We start from the raw sequence: 22,046 nt of genomic DNA, 5'->3' as shown, positions 1-22,046 counted from the left end.
CGTTCCAAGAAAAAAAAATCAAAAGTGCAAAAGAAGATTTTGACCCTAACTTGTTTTAACCCACATATAGAAATGATTCTAAGAATAAAGATTATTATATGGTTATATAAGAAGCCCATAAAAGAGGCAAAACCGTGCACACTGCCTGTACCACAAGCACTTTCTTAAACCCGACACATTGGTGTCCGTGACCTCAACCCAGGACGCGAGTGTAGCCCCAAAATACCCGCTTACAATAAACGCCAACGCGAACGTGGACTCCACAAACGCCACCAAAGACCCTTCACAACCGCTCGGGTACAATTTAGCCATCAAAACTTGAAAAGGTAAAATCTTGTAAAAATATAAAACCTCAAGAATCCCGGAAACAATCACAACGTATAACGAATCGGGTACACCCAAGGCCCGATAAAACCCGCTCACAAACAATGCATCGGAAACCATCAGAACCGCCATTGTTCCTTGAATCGATGAAATGAGCGTTCGTGGTGGGATAGATTTCAAGTAACGGTTGTATACAACACCCCATAACAACATTGTTATCTGTCCAAACATCTTGGAAGCACCGATAACCGAGGATTCAATGTTTAGATGTTTAGTTTAGTAGTAAAACATGGGGCCCGTTAACGAGGGAATGACAGCAAAAGATGCTGCAAACCAGATAACCGGTCGATGGATCTCGGGTTTTCTTAATACCAAAAAGAGCTCTGAACACTGGCTTCTGATACAATGTTGAGATTGGTTCTTTGGTAAGTCGAGTAGCTTCTCGCTTGTTGAAACCGTGACAACGAATTGAAAACTCAATAGAATTGCATAGAACAAGAACATTGCTTGTGGTGAAAACCGACTGACACAAAAACCACCAACAAGGTTTCCAGATATCCCACCGGCTGCAGCAGCGACCCACACAAAGGATTGAAGATGAGCACCTTGTTTTGTACATTCTGCAACTACAGCATCATTTGTAACTTCAACAATGCCAGCACCAAGGTTTCCAAAAAAATAATAAATGGTGATGGTTAAGAATTTAAGGGTTGAAGATGATGAAGATGCAATTGCAAAACATGATATAACTTGTAGTAAGGCTGCAAAACATAATAATCACAATACCATTCATCAAAACATAATAATAATAATAATAACAATAATAATAATAAAATTATTATTATTGTTATTATTTTTATAAGTGTTTGGATCAAATGCAAATTAAATTAGCGTGCTAACTATGAGAATCAAATAATGTAACTATATATATATATATAGCACAGTGTAATTATAGTGTAGTGTAATTACAGCATAGTGTAACTACTTGATTCTCATAGTTAGCAGGTTAATTAATTTGTATGGAATGACAAAGGTTTCTTAGGGCCCGGGGTGGCCCGCCACCCCTGCTTTTTTACGCAGCAGTGTAAATTTACCTGTTTTCGTCTGAAATTTTTTATAAGTAGGTGTAAATTTAACCATTTTCGACCGAAATTTTTTATACGCAGGGTAAAATTTAGCCGTTTTCGGCCGCCCCCCTTGTGAAATTTTGAATACATTTTGAGTCCCCCCGTGTCTTAATCCAAGCTTCGCCACTGTTTGTACGCTAACTTACCCGTAATAATAATTTTACCTACCTCCACCAGCGATGTAAGGAACCCGGTGTTGTCCGAAGAAATAAAGCGAGTCGGATAAAACCCCGTAAAAGGGTTTGGCAACCAAGGGAATGTTAGCAGAATTAATGAGGACTTGCAGCATTGATGGCTCCACTCGGAGTACGTCTTTGACGTAGAAGAGAATGGCCATCAATGTAAAGCATCGGAACCCTTGCATCCAATACCCTAAGCCTAGCAGCATCTTTCTCATTCCATTCTTACCGACTCTGAGTTTTTCCAACTTGATGCCATTGTTACTTGTTGTTTGTGTGTCTGGTTTGAGTTTGGTGTTGGTGTTGGTGTTGGTGTTGGTGTTGGTGTTGGATAATGGTTCCATCTCCACCGCCATCATTGTGCTGGTTGTTCAGGTGTGGTAACTGGTAACCGTTAAGTTTAAAAGATACTGGACAGGGGATATGTTCCAACAGTGGCAGACACACGAGTCAATGAATGAAGTCATTTATAAGACAAACTTATTATGAAAATCTTCAAATATTTAGATTTTCCATGACCAATCTAAGATAAGATTCAACGAATGTGGTCGTGATTAAGGCCTGTCTCCCCACCTATGACAACTTTATAATCGGCCAATAATTACTTGTCCTCTTTTTACATATAGCACAACTTTAATATATAGGCAATTTTATAAAAGGAATGACAACTTTATAAAAATATAAGATGATTTTAAAAAATATATGATTGACTTTATAAAAAGATGGGACAACTTTCTTGAATATATGACGACTATATAAAAGAGAGATCGACTATATAAAAATACAGGACAACTTAATAAAAAAAATATGGTTGGGGCTGAAGGTATTAAGTATGGACATTCTGAGAATTTGGCTGGTGATAGAGATTTCTTTAACATGAATGGTAAGAATAGATATTTTGGGGATTTCCCGATAGTAGATGTTTTTATTTTATTATACCATCAAATGTTGTGTTTTTGTTTCAATTGAAGAACGAAGTTGAAGTCAAATGAGTGTTTTTATTTGATGGTTTAGCATCAAACCCGGACGGAAAAATCCAAACCTCACCACGAGATTTTATAATGCATAATTAACTTTTGATGAGCTATGCAATATTTTAACTAATTTACCAGTGATTAAATATTATCCACTTGGTGATTTGCTTAATCGTTATTATTTGTTCATTAGTGCTAGGACATGATTTATGTATATTCAAAGTTGACCTCATACTTGTCTGGAATAAATTTAAAAAGTGTTTATGATGATGAACAATGTTCCTGTTAAAACACATTTATTGTTGTTTTTATTACTTGACCAACCCTCTGATATGTTGAATAAGTTTTAATTTATACTTCCATTTTCTATTACAATTGATTTAGAATTGGTCAAGATCGCCCCCAATAGATGTGGATGATCTATTTCAAGTTTTTAGATTACAAGTTTGTCCATTCTAGCACCTTGCTAGCTCTTTTTCAATGGTATTCGCCGTTTCATAAGAAAAAATCAAACGAAGTGCGAAGATCTTGGCCCTGACACGTTTTCACCCACATATAGAAATTACTTGTTTTAATAACAACCCACTACTCTACAAGCCCTAATAAAAAGTATCCCAAATATATACAATCAGGCGAGACATTTCAAATTTAGATCAACTGACCTAGTTAAAATGGCCTAAAAATAACCAAGACTACAGAATTTGGTCAACTACAAAGACAGAAAGAAAGTACATTCAGAGTTCATAAAATTATTCCTCTTCCTAATGTATATTTGGCAGGCTGGCAGCACAAACCAATTACATTTTCACCTGCAAATGCCAAAAAAACAAAATTCAGCCGGTTTTTGGTTCATCTAATATATTATGTGAAAATTCATTAATTTTTTTTGTGATAAAGTGGTTTTAATTTGAACCCAATGTTTGTGATGTGTCTATAAATAATGAATGACGGACCTACTTAAGGGGGTGATAGATAACACAGAATTACCATTTGAGTATTTGACCCTAAAGTTATTGATGATCAAAAAGACTCATATCTAATAGGGACAAAATGAAAGCATCAGTGAGTCCCAAAAAAATTTGAACTTATCCTCAAAAGTAAGATGAAATTTGCTCACAAATGGGTCAATTTGGGTTGTATATTAGAACTTACGGGTCAAACAGTAATTTAATCTAATGTGTACTTGTAATGCATAAATGATTGAAAGAGATTAAACATATTATGTTGTAATCATATTTGACAACTAGCATGATAAAAATAATATTTTGGATGATAAAAGTATAACAAAAAAGGATACAAGGGTGGACACAGATTTTGATAAGCTTCTCAAGCCTGGATAACTTCCTACTGCACAATTTCAAATAATTTCATGCTCATTACTAGTAATTATTAAGAAGAGATAACTGAATGAAACTTCAAGAACATACCTCTTCTTAGATAAAATAGTGGTTTAAATCAAACCAAATCGGTCAATCAAAGTCACGAGAGTTAGATGGATCATATCTGTCCTCGAATTCATTCGGTAAAATTGAGGATGAGCTTCTGTCTTTGCGCTTGCTCTTATGGCGATTATTAGGGCTTGAAGAACGATCCTTTGTTCGTGTGCTTGATCTGTTGTCTTTATGTCTGTGTTTGCTGCTTTTTTCTTTAACATCACCTTCATATCTTGAAGATCTCATGCTGATATCAGAAGCTGATTCTTTAAAAACAGTTTTCTGATTAATATCATCATGTTTGTGTTTATCTGTACGCAAATTACTCATGGAAGAAGGTTTTGACTCATCTGCAGAAGGTTGACCAGCCATGTTTGCACGCTTGATTTCTTCCATGTATTCATCAATTATATCTCCCATTACCTTTATCAAGAAAAAAAAACAATTACACAAAAAAGTTTAACAAAATAAGATAATTTTTATTTAAGAAGATAGTTGCTTACTTGTGTGGTGCTTCTTTTTATTTTCTTTCCGCGATATGACATTCTTCTCCTTTTGTAATCTCTTTCTTCAGCTAATAATTCCTCTTGTGACTTATTTTTATTTAAATCCTATAAAACCAAAAATATTCAAAAGAAAATAAACAAAAAGCTAATGATGCAAAACAATCGCTGTTTTATGAAAACGGCGGAGGTATCATAATTGCATCTAAATAAAGAATACTGACCAATTGTGACTGGTACACACACACACCACTGAACCTACCTGGTTACCTCCCCTATGCCAAAGTACCCCATCGTGTTCGATTATAGGTCTATAATTTGGACGTTTTTTACGCTCTTCATCAGCCACTTTTGATATATATTCATGCTCTTGCACTCTGCAATAAGTTAAAATGATCAGACCTTTACTCACCTATTTTCAAATGACTGTTATTTAGATTGTGGGAATACACAAAATATCTTTATACATTGATTAAAAATCAAATCTTTTCCTATATGACAACACTTATGCAAATGATAATGTAAACTGTGACAGGATATGTTTTGAGTAAATGTAAATATATACCTTTGATAAGCTGGAACAAACCGCGAAGCACGTATCGCTTTGATTCGCGTTTCAAACGCAGAACATTCATGTAATGCAGCAACAGCCGCTGCCACCTGTGAAACCAAAATCACCCTCTTTCTACCTCTCCCATCAATTTCCTTACTTCCATTAACAGATTCAGTTTCACCATCATAACTATTCAAACCAGAAGGCTCATCATAAAACATCACCGATTTTAAAGAAACAGTCAATAAAGCCTGCTTCAACATATTAATCGCAAACAACTTCCCGTTTACTTCACCATACAATATCCCAAACTGTGAAGCCAACCACATCATCACTCTAACCAAAACAGGACACTCAAACCGACAATCACCACCCGCTCGCTCTCCTCTAGAAATCAAAACCAGATATCCAGTAGCTTCCCTAGCTATAGCCTTCAAACAAACCCTAAACAACACAAATATATGATCCCTCATATGCACATTAATCACAACACCGTAATACGAAGAATTCACCAATATCCATTCCATCAAACTTTCCTCCTTGTAATATAAATAACAACACACAAACGAACGGCAAACACCGTGCGAATAAACCGCAGGATAATCGTGACCATAATCATTCCAGTGACTAATTTCTACTCTAACATTGTAATATTCAGAAGGAAGCAGTTTAACAACACCAATGACGTCTGCCACGTCATCATTGTTATCATTAACTGAAGCATCTGCACACTCAGCTGATAAGACGGAAGGCAACGTAATCATACGGTTATTAATATTATTATTGGTGACGTCATGTGGAAACGAAACAACTGAGGGACAATCGAGATAGAAGAAATTAGAATGTAGAGACGTGTGATAATAATCAGTTAAAGGAATAGAGAGATCTGTATTGGAAGGATAATTGTGCTTGGGAGTGGTAGTTGGAGATTGGAGAGTGCTAGGGTAGTGAAGGGAGTGAATAAGTGAGAGGTCGATTGGTGCCGGAGAGGAAGGACAGTGGAGGTGGTGGCGGAAGAGGGAGGTGGGAGGGAGGCGGTGGTTGGATTTGTACGGACATGGGACGGTGGTGGTGGTGGTGGTGGTGGTGGTTGGGAGGGTGGTTGGGAGGGTGGTTGAGAGGGAAGTGATGGTGGATTTGGAGAGGTGGATGAGGTGTTTTAGGGTTGAGAGTGTGGGGTTGATGTCGGTGGAAGTGTGGTGGTGTGGCAGAATGGTTGTAGGGTTAGGGTTTGGGTCTGGTGGTGGAGGGAGGCTGGATGTAGGAGATGAGTCCATGGGAGTGGAGACACAAAGGGGGAACTAAGTTTGAAAAATAAGTACATGGTTTAAATACCCTAGCTTATTCTCACGTGAGAGGTTGATCGCGTAACATAAAACTAGTGGTGGTCTCGTTCTTAGCTGGTTCGACTTCCGAGCTTGTTGAAGAACCTCTTCCTGTCCTTAACGTTATGGTTCCTTTGGCTTGTATTTTTGTTCGTACCAACAAGTTTTCATACATAAATCAGAATATTGCTTAAATTTTTCTTTTTGTTACAAATTTTACGTGATTTCAACTTTCACTAGTTTAGTGCATCTATTTTTCTATGTTAAACCTCTCAGACCGTTCGTAGTTGGCCAATATTTGCAGTGTTATGGAGTCGAAACGTCGGGGACGGTCCGATGTTATCGGCAACATTTTGAAGCAGACGTTTTGTACTTAACGTTATATGTACATAACGTTAGGTTGGCTCGAATTTTGAGGGTGTTGAGAGAGAGGGGGAGAGATGCGTTTTGTGGGCATTTTATCACTAAACCCAAATTTTGCAAAACACTCAAAAGTTGACTAGGTGCCACATGGCACAAAATGCCCCGATGTACTTAGTTTTGATTACGCAGGGTCTTTTAAGTTAATAAAAAACATGCTAGCACTGGCATGTAGCCAGTTTGGGAGACATGAATGGATGTGATCACAAAGTACATTAGGAACCGTCCTGAAATAGTTTGTTCAAATCCAACCACAGCATACATGCCACTGCCAATGAGAGCTTGGTGAGAATGTGAGAAATGTGACTGCATAATGCCCACGACATGAAACTACTTGTCACGCTTTAAAGCCACCTCGTAATAATTCAAATATTTTGGTTTGGTCTTTTTGTTCCTATCCTATTTTCAACAGATCTTAAAGAATAAAAATGCGGTCCTACTATATCAACTTCCTAATCCACTATTCAAACACCCTTTGTACGAGTCATTTGACTTTTGCTTACCTGACACCATACGTGCTTGTCAGAACTTTTATATGAGTCGTATAACCCTATACAAGTAGTATACAGCTATACAAGTAATATTATACGAACAATATGTAAAGTATATGGCTATAAGACTCGTATAAATGAGCCGGGTTACTAAAAGTGTCTTTCTTTGGTTATTATTTCTGTTCTGTTCAATTCTATACCGTTGGAAAATAGGTTTGGCCACCATAAACATAAACAAACGAACGCCGTATAAACACTCACTCTCCTTCTTTTCAGTGTGTTTATTATCGTCGGCCGCCATTGAATAACAAACAACCCCTGCAGTCATCAGTAGAGAGAATATGACAGTAACCACCGTAGCAGAAGAACAGATGGTGACACCAGGAGAAGTATTGGGTAAAGGAACTGAATTGAAAGCAGGAAGAGGAGCGTACTTATCTCGTGACAACAACACCGTCTACGCCAGGTCGCCGTTCCGTCGTTCCTCCGTCACCGGAATCTCCAGACCAGGTACCAGCTTCTAATCTTATCATTGATGCCATTGCTGTTCATTTTTTATGAATTGAAGTACTAATATGTTTGACCTCAATATTCTAGGGCATAATATTGATTACTTTTCTAGGGTTCTGGAAATTAATTCTATGGTTACATGTATTCTCCATTGGTAATAAAAGTTTAGGGTTCATTATTATTATTATTATTATTATTATTATTATTATTAGGGAAAACCACCACTATGACCATGTTGACTACAAACTATACAAATAAGAGTGTTTTTAGGTGGAAAGACAAGGCGCATGAGTCTTTCTATTTTAGAATGAAGGTAGTCAATGTTAATTGTAGTTTGTGTGTTGATTCGTTTTTGTTTGACATGATTACTAAATATGGTGATAAATTCAAAATGTGTTGTATGCTGTTTGATAATCGTTTTATTTGGTCGGTCGGGAGCAAGAAAGATGTTTTTTGTTTCCCATAATTTTATCTATGCATAACACGATTGTTAGAGTATTCTTTCCAAGTGTAGAGAACCTATTAAAATCAACCTTATCTTAATACATTCAAGATTTAAGATCTTGTTGGCCAAGATTTAGAGTCACATGATGTTACATAGTATTAATTATCCGACTGTATATTATGTTAACCTCGAGCACATTGATCTTTCTGCCAGTCTTTCTAATCTTTTCATTCCACTTGAATATTGCTTTGTGTTTCTTTTTATCATCATAAACATGTTTTTCTTTCTTCTTTTTTGAATAATTTACATATTTATTTTTAAATTTAGAGGCCTACTGTGGAAGTGATTGGACACAAAGCCCATGGTCCTGTTCCTGAACCAGGCTGTGTTGTGATAGCCCGAGTAAGTATCTTTACAAATATCCCTTCTATCCGACTTGGTTTCTTGATATTTGTGATTATCACTAGATACATTAATAAAATAGCTCTAACTATTCTTTTATCTATTATAATAAAGAAATCAGTACTAGTCTGTTGTCTAATATTACAATTGATGTGCTTAAATCACTTATAATAATAGGTAACCAAGGTTATGGCTCGAATGGCTTCAGCAGATATTATGTGTGTCGGTTCAAAATCTGTACGAGAAAAATTCTCTGGTATCATCAGGTAATCATGTTATAAGATTATTTTTTCTAATAACTGAGCTTAATTTTTGAATTTGATATTTTCTCATAAACAGGCAGCAAGATGTCAGAGCAACTGAAATTGACAAAGTAGACATGCATTTATCCTTCCGCCCTGGTGACATTATCAAAGCTTCAGTCGTATCCTTTGTTTCAATAGTTTCTTTATATACATTATTCTAGTATAATTTCTAGAATGAATCCGTTGCTGTTTATAGCGTCTTCTAAGATGCATGTTTATAATCACACGTGACAATTTCGACCCGTTTGAATTGTTCACTTACTGGCCAATGGTAAAACCATTTTGAAAATCCCGCCAAGTCTATTTTTATATAGTACAATCTGCTAAATAGTTTTATTCATGGATTTTGATTATTACTGTTGTAGTAGTATGCTTTTTAATCACAATTAACAGTTTAGTTTTTAATCACATTTTGACACGTTATCAACCTCTGTTATTATTTTATTTGGTAAAATAACTCGAGCACTGAAGGGGATTTTATGTTTAAATGTCGTGAATTTGTCACCTTTAACTAAACTTTTGTTAATAAGATATCGCTAGGAGACGCACGCGCATATTATCTTTCAACTGCACAAAATGAACTGGGTGTTGTGTCAGCAGAAAGCATGGCAGGTAATATCTTGTTTCATCTGAAATTGAAAAAACTGATTTTTTTAGAATTATATATGATTATTTACTTCTTGTCCCAACTGTATTTTTTCATGACTGGCTAATTCTTGAGGGTATTATGGTCAGTTCTTCATGACTCCATCTTATAATGCTTCTGTTGGGGGCAAATGGGTACATGTTAAGAAAATGCTAATGCCATAACTGTTTTGAGTAAGTCAAACGGGTCAAAAGTCATCCACAAATTATTTTCAAAGTCCATAAAACTTTATAAAATTGTTCTATATCACTAAATTATGGTGTAAAATTATTTATCAAAAGTTTATTTTGTTAGATCGATAAAAGAAAAGCCAATAAAATAGACATTGTTATAAGTTTCATTCTGTATATAAATCAGTTGATATTACATTAAATCTGGGTAGTTGTTTCTTTGACCATAGAAGTGTCCTTTTAAAGTGTCCATCATGTCGGGCTGGAAGGCTGAATTGTTCGAGCCGAACACAACTCTTATTTTTATCTTCGTCAATAACACCAATCCTAACCCCCAACCAGTTAAAAATGTGTAACTTCCCTTTCAATTCATTTATCTAAACGTGCCAAATGGGTTGGCAAGTATCAATTAAGTTATAAATGTAAACGGATTTGATAGGATAACCAAGATTTTATTTATTTATTTTTCTGGTTGTGTCTGGAAATTGCCACATCTAGTTACTAACTGCATTTGTTGGGATGGTAGGTGGCACGATGATTCCGGTTAGTTGGACAGAGATGCAATGCCCGTCGACAGGTCAAATTGAGCAAAGAAAAGTCGCTAAAGTTGGCGCTTGATTATCTGTGAATTTCAAGTTATGATTATGTAGTGGCAATTAGAGTATTTGGTTGATTAAAACTTGATATGAAACGCTCATTTAAAATATTATATTGATTTTCTAGCTTTGAAATTTTATGATTCTGTTAAGAAATTATATGATAAATTACAAGTATGTTGTGGGGCTTAACTTGATAATCATGATAAACAACATACACACGGTTCCATTTTTGTTTGGCGAAATTAAAATTCCACTACGTATAGTCAAATTAGTCACTTTGACTGGTACGATGCTTTTATAATGTTAAATCAATAGACTTTTGTGAGACATAGTGACATACAACCTATCTTTCACTCAATATCTTTCTAGTTTTTATATAACAATTCAAAATCATGTGACCATGATTTAACGTATTTGTAACATCTCCGATCCACATTTATTGAGAATCCTGGATTCGTCACCATGAAGACGACAAGTTTTTGGCTTGATTAAATGCATCTAAGTCTGACATTGACGGCAAAATAAGACATCGACCGGATATTGAATGGAAATGCTTAGTTGTGGAAGGGGAAAAAAACAACCGGACATGTGGGTGTGTGGTAGGTTTCTTTTAAGTAAATGGTTTGATATTGACTTGACACCCATATCCATCAAAGGAGGTCGGAGGGTATCTCGGGATACTCATAAATTTTTTTAGCGAAGTGCAAAATTAGTGCATTTTTCTTCTTTGTTTTATCTATTCGGATACTCCTAAGAAATATTATGATACCCCCATGTCCAATTTTTTTTTTTGGAATATCCCTTACATATTTCTACTAGACCCGCCATTGCCTGTATTTACATCAAGTCCAAACTAGTCACAATGATTGGACTAGTCACAATAAAAGTTACATTTGACAGGGATATATTAAGAAAGTTTGAACTCTAAGAGTCTAGTGGGTGGGGTGGGGTGGGGTGGGGTGGGGTGGGATAGGATATTGGATTATTGTGTTCTTGTGGTGGAAATATTGTGTACAACTTGTAATCTGTATAACGGATTGCAAGAAATGAGTAATAGAGTGGAATAAGTTGTTTTTCTAGCAAAAGAGGGTAGGTGCTAGAATTGTGTAAAAATGAATTCCAACAAGGATCACTTCCTTTATGCAATGCAATTGGTTACCTCCACATCACTTACCATGGTGTTGATGAACATAATTAAGTTCAAAGTGCTAGAGGCTATAGCCGAAGCAGGACCGGATGCCAGACTCACGGCTCATGAGATTGTGTAACGTTTATTGATCCCCAATCAAGATGCCCTTGATATGGTTGATAGAATGCTTCGTTTGCTTGCCAGTCATTCAATTGTCACTTGCACTGAGGGGATCCATGAATCAAGGCCAGTAAGAGTGTATGGACTCACACCCGTGGCCAAATACTTCATCCCGAATGAGGATGGAGCATCCTTGGGTGCGATGTTAGAGCTGAGTCAAGACAAGGTTTACACCGAAAGTTGGTAGGTTTAATAGCAAGACACGTTTTTAATTATATAATTTGTTTTTGCTTATGTGACATGTATTTTTGAATGGAACAAGGTTTGGACTTAAAGATTCAGTCGTTGAAGGAGGTGTTTCATTTGAAAAGTTTCATGGAACAAACGCGTTTGAATATCCAGCATTAGATGCAAGGTTCAACAATGTTTTTAACAAAGGCATGGTGAATCATACAACTATTGTGATGAAGGAAATTCTTGATTGTTACGATGGTTTCAACCATCTTGGATGCGTTGTCGATGTCGGAGGTGGTATAGGAATTAATATCAATATGATTGTAACGAAACATGTTAGGGTCTGTTTGGTATGGGGTAATGGAATGAACGAGTGAATGGAATAGACAAAGGAATGGAATGAACAAAGGAATGAAATGAATCATTAATATTCCATTGTCTTATTTGGTTACCACATAGAAATGAAATGAATCATCACTTTATTAATTTTTTTAATTAAATAGTAAACTATTCAATCATAATATTTTTTATCAATTAATAAAACGGTTATAAGATAATGCGATATAGTAATAAAAGTATAATAACAATTATAATTTAATAAAATTTATACTATAATAAAATAATGATGATGATAAATAGCAATAATAATAGTAGGAGTAATAATAATAATAACATAAATAATAATTATTTTTATTGTTATTATCATCATCATCATCATCATTATTATTATTGATCATTTTCTATTTCATTCCTAGATGGAATGAAAGAAAAACCACCTTTTGCTAAGGAATGAAAAGTGTTATATATGGAAGGGTTTGCCTTCTTTAGAAATGATTCATTCCATTAATGAATGGTAACCAAACATGTTTTCTTTCATTCTTTTGGAATGAGTCATTTCATTCCACCTCTCATTACTTCATACCAAACACTACCTTAACGTTAAGGGGATTAATTTTGATTTGCCACATGTGATTCGACGTGCACCCCTCTATCAAGGTATGTTAAAAGAAGAAAACATAAATACCATCTTGTAGTGATATACCATAAAACATATATAATTGTAGGTATAACACATGTTGGAGGGGATATGTTTAAAGAGGTTCCACAAGGAGATGCCATTTTTATGTTGGAGGGGATATGTTTAAAGAGGTTCCACAAGGAGATGCCATTTTTATGAAGGTGCTTTAGATCAAACTTATACTTTAGTTTATTTATTATTGAAAAATGAAATGGTTATAAAATCCTTCATATATTGTTTTTATGACTGGGAAACTAACATATTTAAGAACGACGAACAAATTTCAACGACTTAATCATAAAATAGGTTAAAAAGCGAGAATTAAAAGTATGCATGTATGGCATTGTCAACCTATTGAATGATCCCATCTTGCTAATCATGGACAATGGATTTTACATGATTGGAGCGATGATCATTGTGTAAAGTTATTAAAGAACTGCTACAAGGCTTTACCTATTGACGGGAAGGTTATTATAGTATAGGAAATTATTCCTTCTATACCGGACATAAGCTATTCGACTAAAGTTAGCACCCAAATGGATGCGGTGATGATGGCACACTATCATAGAGGAAAGGAGCGCACCGAAGATGAGTTTCTTACGTTGGCTAAAGGTGCTGGATTTATGGGGATTAAGAAAAATTGTTTTGCTTGCAACTTTTGAGTTATAGAATTTTATAAATAAAAATACTCCTGTGTCTTTTGATTATGTAAGTGGCTATGTTATTGTAATCATAATATGACTGTATATAAATTGTTAGAATACGTGACACTGACACTGTAATATACTAATATTTACTCTTTTATGAAGAAATGTTTAAAAAATTATATATATAATTTAATGGGTCGAAATTGGTTTGAAACCGGTCAAAACCCGGTTTCATATCAAGCAAACACGATCTCAAACCGATTTGACTTTTGTTAATCCAAACCATAACTGGTTTCAACACGAATTGGTTTAGAAAATAACTGGCTTTATTACTTGTTAGCAACAATTATTAGCAAACTTTTGTTTTTGCAAGGAAAATGTGTAACGGTTAATTCAGTTAAAATTCAGAATAACTCCTCACTTCAACAATTTTGGTGTTATTACTTATTCGCAGATAGTTCACTCACCCACAATGTTGAAGGATATTACAACATTAATTTGCACTCATAATTTCATCAAGAAGCAAGCATAAATAGTGAGTAAAGTTATCAAAATAGTACTAAAGTTATTATAATAAACGAGGTCGAAAATCAAATGCTTTTCACAATGCTACCGTATTTTCTGTTGCTATAGATCTAGTGTTTGAGCAGAATATGCTTGATATCTTTGTTGAGTTGGGATTACCTCCACAGTTATCACACCCAAAACGCGTAGCTAATATTTAAAATCCAGTGTTCCTTATAAACCCAACATCTCTCACATACATGACCATTGTCAGATTTGCTAAGTGTTGTGACTAGGGAGGATAGAATATCGAAGTATTCTAATCTTTACTTTAAACTTTAAAAACCTTAATAACATAATAGTTATATTTATTACTATTATTATTACTACTACTGCTGCTGCTATTACTACGACATTTAGGAGGCCTTTCGCTTCAATTGGACCTGATGAGCTTCTTGTTGAGAACAAAAGGATCGTTAATCTCATGGCATAAGAGGACCTCTTACAACTAACTTTTGACATGAGACCATTCCCATTGATAAACTAGTTTGTGTTTGAAACACTATTTAAAAAAAGAAGAAAAAAAACCTCTAATTAGGCCAAACCACTCGTGAAATCAACCTAGTTTGCCCACCCACTTGCATGACCACATGTCACTATATTATTGGTTCACATTTTAATTTATTTTTAATTTTCTTTTCATACTAATTAATTTTAACACTAAAAATGGTTTTCTTTAATAGCTTTTAATTAATAAGTTAAAAAAAAAAGATTCTAAAAACACAGTCTTGTAACTTGTAACTTAAACTTCTTTACGGTATCGTCTAGACTCTAGAGACAGTTTACTCAAAATAAAGGGACTAAACATGCAAATTATATAATATTTTGTTTTATGGTATCCTAATAAAAAGTAATAAATCCCCAATTTTGATTTTCCCCCTATTTCTTCTTCAACCTAAATAATAAAATCCACAATCACTTACCCATCGTCATCTTCGACTTTCCGAGCTTCAAATTCAGTGTACTACAGCTAGGTTCGTACATTCTATTTATTATTATCATTTTACTTAATCATAAATACTCGTATTTCCTATATTAGTTTAGGGTTTCGATCCATCTGCTCATCCGACCATTTCAAGTACGGTTGTTGATTCAGCTCATTCGTTTACTACTAGACTAGATCTTTATCGTCTCACTTTATACTATCCCTATTCTGTTGTAAAGCCATAGTATTGTTGTTCAAATACAGAACTGATATGAATATGTGCTGACAAGAGTACAGTATTTGTGAAATTTTGGTAATAATTTGAAACAATTTGTATCAGATTTGGAAATTGGAAGAAATTAGGGTTTACTTTGAAATGAGGGGTTATGTTACAGATGCTTAAACACTGTTATGTGTTCTTCACTGGCAAATAATAGTTGAACTAAACTGTCTTAGAAAGTTTAAGGTGCCATTTAATTCACAGACTTTGCACAAAAATCTTGCATAGTAGCACAGTTTTAATCTTCATAAGTTGATATGTTTCACAAAAATTGCAATTTATATATAAATATATTGATGAATGAAGACCTTATGCTTTTATTCATGTATCCCTTTATCTACACTTTAGCAATTGAGTTATTAACCACTGGATGATTATTTTTTGCAATTCTTTCAAATGTAGCAAGTTCGCTATACATAATAACTAAGTATAACACTATGAATGTTAAAACTAGATAACTAATCAGTTTACCTTCTGTATCATTTCTTGGTTTTATTTTGTTTGTACTTCTAAGTAGTTGATTACGTTTTTTTTTTTTGAATTCTCGTTGTGTAAGATTTGTCACTTGTTACGCAGCCATGGAACAAAAACAGCACGAGGCTAAACAAACCGTCAACATTTTACCTGTGGCTCATAAATCATGCTCAGAATCTCTCACTCCAACAAAAAAGCCACATATTAAAGAAATCCCACTTGTTGATTCTAGTTTGGTGACCCCAACACCAGTGAAGACGGAAGAGACTGTGAACAGGGGTAAAAGAGAACCTGCTAAAGTTTCAGAGAAGTGAGTTTTCATTACACACATCAATCATGTATTCTCAATAATAAATATAATTATTTGAAGTAATTGATTAAAAGTTTTAATCTAATAAGATACAAGTTTGATTTGTTTTAGGCAAGCCTTGGATCAAGAACAAGAAGAGAACGAGGTTGAACAAACTGACAATATTTTACTCGAGGCACATAAATCATGCTCTGAATCTTTTACTCCAACAAAAGAACCAAATACTAATGAAATCCCACATTTTGATGCTGATTCGATGACCCCAACACTAGAGAAGACGGAAGAGACACTTGCTAAACTCCCAGAGAAGTGAGTCTTACATTACAAACAAATGTTAGAAATAAGTTTTTTATTTTTACACGTTTTTTGTTAGCAATGTGTCAAAAATGATTCAGTACAACTCTAATTATTTGAATGAATTGATTTACGAGGTTTTATGTGATAAATATATGCTTCTGATAGTTTTCACTCTTTTGACTTGTTCGGCCCATTTATTTCAAAACTGTTTTTTTAATTTTTTTATGTGAAGTGTTAGATAAAAACCAAATGGACTATCGGTAAGTAAATGGGTTGAAATTGCCATCTCTAATATTAGTAATTATATTTGTCACATCAACTAGTAATTAGATACTTATTGATTTTTATCGTAAATAGGTTGTATGCATCAAAATACACTTTGACTGACTTTCGAACTCTTTGACACATTTTATTCTTAGCTAATTTTTTTTTTCACTTTGACTTATTAAGGATAAAATATAATATGGAATCGAACCGTCCTTATTAAATGTTGAAAGTTCCATCTTTTATAAAACCAAGTTTAACGTGATTTTAACTACAGTTTTTATTTTTTATCAGACACAGACTTCTTTCAGAGCTTTTTGATCGTATGACTACTTCATTGAGGCTGCTGAATCTGCGTAAACAGTTACCTACTTTTCAGAATATTCGTCGTATAGTTGAAGTACTTACAGAAAGGTATTATCTTCAATTTAAATGGGCAAAAACAAGTGATCAGGTTTATCCTTTTTAACCATAACTGCATCTCTTTCAATAACTGATTATAAACTGTTGTATGCTATTATTTTTCAGGGAGTTTTCATATAAAAATCTTGCACAAATAAAGTTCATTCTCCCTGAGGCCGTTCAGATCGATAAGATTTTGTTACACAATAAGAAGACTCTGTGCATGGAGCCACACATGAAAGTTACATTGCTTTTTGATATTGTTGAAGGCCATACTGAACACTCTGATTATTTGGCTCTTTCTCAATTAGTTTTCTCTAGGCTCCTCAAGTTGGTCAATGAACATTCAGAGGTAACTCTTTCTCTCTCTCTACACACACAAACAACTTTTAACGTGAGAAGTATAAGAAACATAATAATTGGGCTAACATTACAGTAATTATTATCACGCTATAGTTTTAAGCTAAAGTAATAATAAATACTCTAGCTCATTTTGGTGTAGCGTTATAATTATTACACTTACACTACAACTAAATAAACTAGAGTAATTATTATTACCATAATTTATATAGCTACAGTTTACCTAATATCCCATTTTTCTTCTAATCACCCTTATAATAAAGTGTTGCAATTTTTTAAGTCAAATGGTGTCTTAAATGCATCAAGGGTAAAATTGTTGTTTCACTTGTTAAAATCCATATTAATTGTACACTACACTGGTTATTTTACTTTTTAATGTTAATGTACAATAATATTGGAAATTTGGAATGGAAGGAGTATTGTAATAACATTGTTATCAACAACACATTAGTTATCTGCTGTATAAGTCTAAGATGCACAATTAAACGTTTGTGGTCAACATGAATCTTTTTTATCATGCTTTGACTCACATAAATATATTATGTTTTATCATAGGATTATGATGTGCCTGAGGCTGTTCTACCAGAGCCATTCAACCGAAAAGCGATTACAGTTTCTACAAAATCTTTGCCATTGAACTCATCAATTCAAACACGACCAAATCTTGATGAAACCGAGCCACTTAACGCTTCACACTTGCCCCTATCTTTTAAAAGACACTTCTCATCAAAGGAATTCAAAACAAAACTCTCACAATCTCCAGTTCTATCTTCGCCTATCAAAGAAACGGATGTTAGTACATGCTTGGATTCTGTGAAACAAGAAAAGGCTGTTGATGTTGATGATGGAAACACGCCAATGAAGAATCTGTTGGTAGTTAATGAGATAAATATTGAAACACCTGATTTGTCAACTCCAAGGAGATCAGTGGCTACTGAAGATAACAAGTCCAAGAACACGGTTAACAAGAAAGTATTGGCAAGCGGTCCTTTTACAAAAAGAGTCTTGGATTTCTCACGTTTTGATGAAGAAAGCGCACGCTTGGATGTCAACTCCACTTCTGATGGTGGTCCTTCAGCAAAGGTACATTTTCATAACTGTTTTAGATGTGTCAATTTCAACTCTGTTACATAACAAGTCATTTGTGCTATGTATTTAGATTTTAATACATAGCTAAAAATAAAGCTGTCACAGTTTGAAAATGGAGATTACTAAGGTATATTTTTATGTCTACAATCTGCTATAATATTGAATAATAATAAAAAATATAGTTTATTATATTGATAGGAACTTTTTTATTATAATTAATATATTTATTATTGATACTATTTTAATAGTGGATAAAGCTATGGTGGGAGGTGAGTAAATTAGCCTGAATTCATTTTGACATGTAACCAAACATGTGAAATGCGCAAGACAATTCACAACATTTAAAACAATTTTTATAATGCCACTTAGCAAGAACCTTGTATGAAATTTGTTAAATGATAAAGTGCTATTAGTTTAAAGCTTGCGTCACATCCACACCCTAGAGTTCTACATAATGACAGTAATGAAGACTTTAAATTTTGGGACATCTTGTCATATAACCGTTTTTGGCATATTCTTTTGCTGGAATTGTCATAAACATAACTCATCATACTTTTGAATACTTGGATAGATGATGTGTACAATCTTCACACCAATATTATAATCTGCAATATTTAATAAAGCGATTTGGGAAGTCATATGCAACTATGCATTAGACTTCACTTCAAACGCCTTTAGTATTTTGATCCCCTTTTTTTCGAACTTTAGTTTTTTTGACCCGTTAGACATAATACACAACTCAATTTACAATGACCTGTTCAACGATAAATGGATTGAAACTGCCACCTTTTTTAATTCACTGAAAATTTGCTAAACAAGCGACTAGAAGGTGCTTCATAGTTGGTTTAGTGATTGATTACATTAAACACATGCTATGGATTTACCAGTACACAAATGTCATTATGCTATCCATTGATGCTTTTGCTCACAAACGAACAATTTGTTTGTTACATTGTACAGAAATAACAACTGGTTCGGTTTGAAGTCGATCACTGAAGAGCTTATGTAACTAGCGACTAACATGCTCAAGGTTGGTGTTTTTTTCCTTTGCAATCAGTTTATATTGACTATTTTAGCCTTTGTTCAACTGAAACTTCTAGTTGTTCATAGCAAGCTTCTAATATTTAAAGTTTTTTTCATATATTTCTTTTTTAACTTGTATAAAAGTGCAAGATTGAAGATACCATGCCTCAATAATATAATTCTTGCATCCAATAGTGAAAGTAACATTTTTAAATGAAAATTAAGTAAAAATAATTTTATTTTAATGAACCAGATTGACAGTTTAAAATGTCTTATTTGTCTTTTTCTGTGGTTTTTTTAGTTTTTATTTTTTAAGTAGTATTTAGTTTTTGTCAAAAATTAATTAAATTCTACAGTGTATAATTATAAATAAAGGTGGCAAAATGGGTGAGTCGATTTGGGAATGGGTATGAATGGTGTACTTTCTGATTATTATTTTTCATGATTTAAAATGTTTTTTATGTGTGTCTTTTTCCAAGTTTGATTCGTGTTTGCCTTTTGAACAGGGGTCGATCAATGGTTACTGGATTTCAGTTTTACTTTGCTGTTCGGAGGTTTTAGTAACTTTAAAGAACTCATAGGAAGCTTTCATGGTGAAACAATGGAGGAAATTTGGTTGTTTTATGAATTTAAGATATTATGTTTGCTCGAGTTCATGCTGAATTAAGACTAGTTATTATTGATTTTTTTTTTTTGGTTTTAGTTGAAGGTGTTTGTCATATTTTTAAGGTTTATTTTGCCAAAAGATAGTATAATTATGTCTTTGTCATCAACAAATTTTATTTTTGTTATCATTTGCTGCTGTTATGGATAGCAATGATGATCAATTGTTCAAATAATGAGTTAATTTTAAGTCACCCAAAGTTAGTAAATGAGTTAAAAATAAATCACCTTAAATTAGTCCATGCGTTCAATTGAGTTACCTAATTGATATGAAGTCACAAAGTTCACCTTGTAAAGCACACTGTAGAAGTTTTTTTTTTTTTAATCAACAAGGCTTACTTCGATTACATTTACATGTTTTGCATTTCGCTGCAGCTTTATTTAAAGTTAATGCCATGCACAAGAAAATATTACATTATTTCCATTACATTAAATTATACTTCCCATCTTACAGTTTGCATTTAATTTTGCATTTAGTTTAGTGCGTTAAAAAGTAATACATTTCAAATTTTGGAAAGTGTTAAACATACACGTCTATACAAACAATTTTCATCAACACAAACCGAAGAAGAAAAATATATAGAAATGAAGTTCTTCACTGTTCTCTCGGCCATATTTGCATTAGCAGCTAAAGGTATTTTGCTTGAAATTCATTTAATCTTGAACACGTTTTGTCTAATAGATGAAACATATACTGTAATTTCAAAATAATGTTTGCAAATTTGTCATTGACAGGCTCGGAGGCTAAATGGGAATGGGAGAAAATTTTGCACGAATGTAGTGTGCAAAATGGCGTTAGGTGACGGGTTTTGTACCGAAGAGTGCACCCCTCGTGGTTGGACCAATGGTTCGTGTTCGTACCTTCCTGGTGGTTTCGGTGAAACAGGTTTCTGCTGTTGTTGGACGCCTTGAACCCATATTTGATAGAGCCTTTTCTAGTTTAGATCTTTAAAGTTATGTGACTCAGTTCATTGATCTTATATTTTCCGAGTGATTGAATGAAGGGTTATTTAGTTTCTTGTAATTTGGTTTTCACCTTAACAGTTATCTGTATGGCAACTCTTAGATCTTAACTTCAAATCAGACAGTTTTGCAACATGTAAAGATCAGTTTTAAAAACACAAAAATGAAAACCGAAAAGAAAAATGCTAAATGCTAAATGAAAACCGAAAAGAAAAAGAACATAGTTTCACAAATATGGTCCATCATACTAACCATATATAGAAGTTTAAGTGGATGTTAACTAATCCACTATGTGTCTTCTTCCCAGTTCTCCAATCGAGATTTGGTCCACTATCGTTTCTTTTCAACGGATGTTACATTCAGAAAGTTCTCGTATCCAATAACCATTTTGAAGTTGAGGGGAGCAAAAGCTTAAACAACCCAAAGTATAAGTCAATGGACTGAAAATGAAAATATCCTAAAAGGTTGGTAATACAGACGGTAAGATATGGTCTCACGATCCATGTCTTATGCATTAAGAGTATGGCGATCCGGTCTTATAGTATGGCGCCCGCACGGATCGTATGGTAAACGCTCATGCAATTCGTGTGATGGCCGAGTCAGTTCAGTTATGTCAGTATATTTCACGCATCATCCAATTCTTGATCATCCATATACACTCACACTTCATTTCTAGAGAGATAGGTGAGAAAGTGTGTTATCTTCTAAGTGTAGCAAGTTCGCAAGGAAACGGGGGCATTGGGCAATAGTGCAATAACGAGCAAGGCTCCAAATGTGGGGTCAACTACAAATCCAGCCAATCACAACATGCCTCTCATTTTAATTAAATAATAATTGCGTTTATAGTTAAACCATTACACGACAGTTAGTGAATTCCC

The 22,046-nt window shown here is 34.0% G+C and overlaps 2 protein-coding genes and 3 pseudogenes across 7 annotated transcripts; 3 read left to right on the top strand and 2 right to left on the bottom strand.

Moving 5' to 3' along the window:
- On the bottom strand, positions 1–1,986 carry LOC143563242 (putative folate-biopterin transporter 7 pseudogene; annotated as a pseudogene).
- Positions 1,987–3,315: 1,329 nt separating this feature from the next.
- LOC143563230 (U11/U12 small nuclear ribonucleoprotein 48 kDa protein-like) lies at positions 3,316–6,374 on the bottom strand. 2 transcript variants are annotated; one of them, XM_077050823.1, is made up of 5 exons: positions 5,106–6,374; positions 4,803–4,917; positions 4,541–4,648; positions 4,032–4,460; positions 3,316–3,413 (listed from the first exon to the last, which is right to left on the bottom strand). In XM_077050823.1, the coding sequence occupies exons 1-4, from the start codon at positions 6,368–6,370 to the stop codon at positions 4,074–4,076; spliced, it is 1,875 nt and encodes a 624-aa protein (XP_076906938.1). In that variant the 5' UTR covers positions 6,371–6,374; the 3' UTR covers positions 3,316–3,413; positions 4,032–4,073. The 2 variants fall into 2 exon arrangements, with proteins under 2 accessions (XP_076906938.1, XP_076906940.1); XM_077050825.1 differs by lacking the exon at positions 3,316–3,413 and adding an exon at positions 3,824–3,951.
- A 1,284-nt stretch (positions 6,375–7,658) lies between these two features.
- LOC143563229 (uncharacterized) lies at positions 7,659–10,541 on the top strand (annotated as a pseudogene). Its single transcript, XR_013140628.1, has 6 exons — positions 7,659–7,839; positions 8,612–8,686; positions 8,864–8,952; positions 9,026–9,110; positions 9,522–9,603; positions 10,334–10,541. The product of XR_013140628.1 is annotated as an uncharacterized LOC143563229 (transcript).
- Positions 10,542–11,468: 927 nt separating this feature from the next.
- On the top strand, positions 11,469–13,606 carry LOC143563228 (caffeic acid 3-O-methyltransferase-like; annotated as a pseudogene). Its single transcript, XR_013140627.1, has 5 exons — positions 11,469–11,898; positions 11,978–12,222; positions 12,817–12,885; positions 12,954–13,014; positions 13,290–13,606. The product of XR_013140627.1 is annotated as a caffeic acid 3-O-methyltransferase-like (transcript).
- Positions 13,607–14,764: 1,158 nt separating this feature from the next.
- LOC143563226 (uncharacterized) lies at positions 14,765–20,336 on the top strand. 3 transcript variants are annotated; one of them, XM_077050822.1, is made up of 8 exons: positions 14,771–15,096; positions 15,900–16,107; positions 16,219–16,416; positions 16,963–17,082; positions 17,197–17,422; positions 17,986–18,513; positions 19,480–19,549; positions 20,077–20,336. In XM_077050822.1, the coding sequence occupies exons 2-7, from the start codon at positions 15,902–15,904 to the stop codon at positions 19,483–19,485; spliced, it is 1,284 nt and encodes a 427-aa protein (XP_076906937.1). In that variant the 5' UTR covers positions 14,771–15,096; positions 15,900–15,901; the 3' UTR covers positions 19,486–19,549; positions 20,077–20,336. The 3 variants fall into 3 exon arrangements, with proteins under 3 accessions (XP_076906935.1, XP_076906937.1, XP_076906936.1); XM_077050821.1 differs by having other exon boundaries at positions 14,772–15,096; positions 20,049–20,336; XM_077050820.1 differs by lacking the exons at positions 19,480–19,549; positions 20,077–20,336 and having other exon boundaries at positions 14,765–15,096; positions 17,986–18,877.
- Positions 20,337–22,046: the final 1,710 nt, after the last annotated feature.

The sequence above is a fragment of the Bidens hawaiensis genome, unplaced genomic scaffold, assembly GCF_021521415.1.
Source record: "Bidens hawaiensis isolate Kalapana, Puna unplaced genomic scaffold, B.hawaiensis_p1.1 tig00021345_1, whole genome shotgun sequence".
Classification (NCBI taxonomy): domain Eukaryota; kingdom Viridiplantae; phylum Streptophyta; class Magnoliopsida; order Asterales; family Asteraceae; genus Bidens; species Bidens hawaiensis.
The sequence above is the reverse complement of the archived record's forward strand: the minus strand, read 5'-3'. Positions and strand labels throughout refer to the sequence as shown.

Bases quoted from the DNA above. Each gene is read 5' to 3' on its own strand.
- LOC143563226 (XM_077050820.1), top strand. From the start codon at position 15,902: ATGGAACAAAAACAGCACGAGGCTAAACAAACCGTCAACATTTTACCT. The intron at 16,108-16,218 runs GTGAGTTTTCAT...GATTTGTTTTAG, and splicing joins CCTGCTAAAGTTTCAGAGAA to GCAAGCCTTGGATCAAGAAC. The intron at 16,417-16,962 runs GTGAGTCTTACA...ATTTTTTATCAG, and splicing joins CTTGCTAAACTCCCAGAGAA to ACACAGACTTCTTTCAGAGC.
- LOC143563230 (XM_077050823.1), bottom strand. From the start codon at position 6,370: ATGGACTCATCTCCTACATCCAGCCTCCCTCCACCACCAGACCCAAAC. The intron at 4,918-5,105 runs GTATATATTTAC...AACTTATTGCAG, and splicing joins TTTGTTCCAGCTTATCAAAG to AGTGCAAGAGCATGAATATA. The intron at 4,649-4,802 runs GTAGGTTCAGTG...TTGGTTTTATAG, and splicing joins GGCATAGGGGAGGTAACCAG to GATTTAAATAAAAATAAGTC.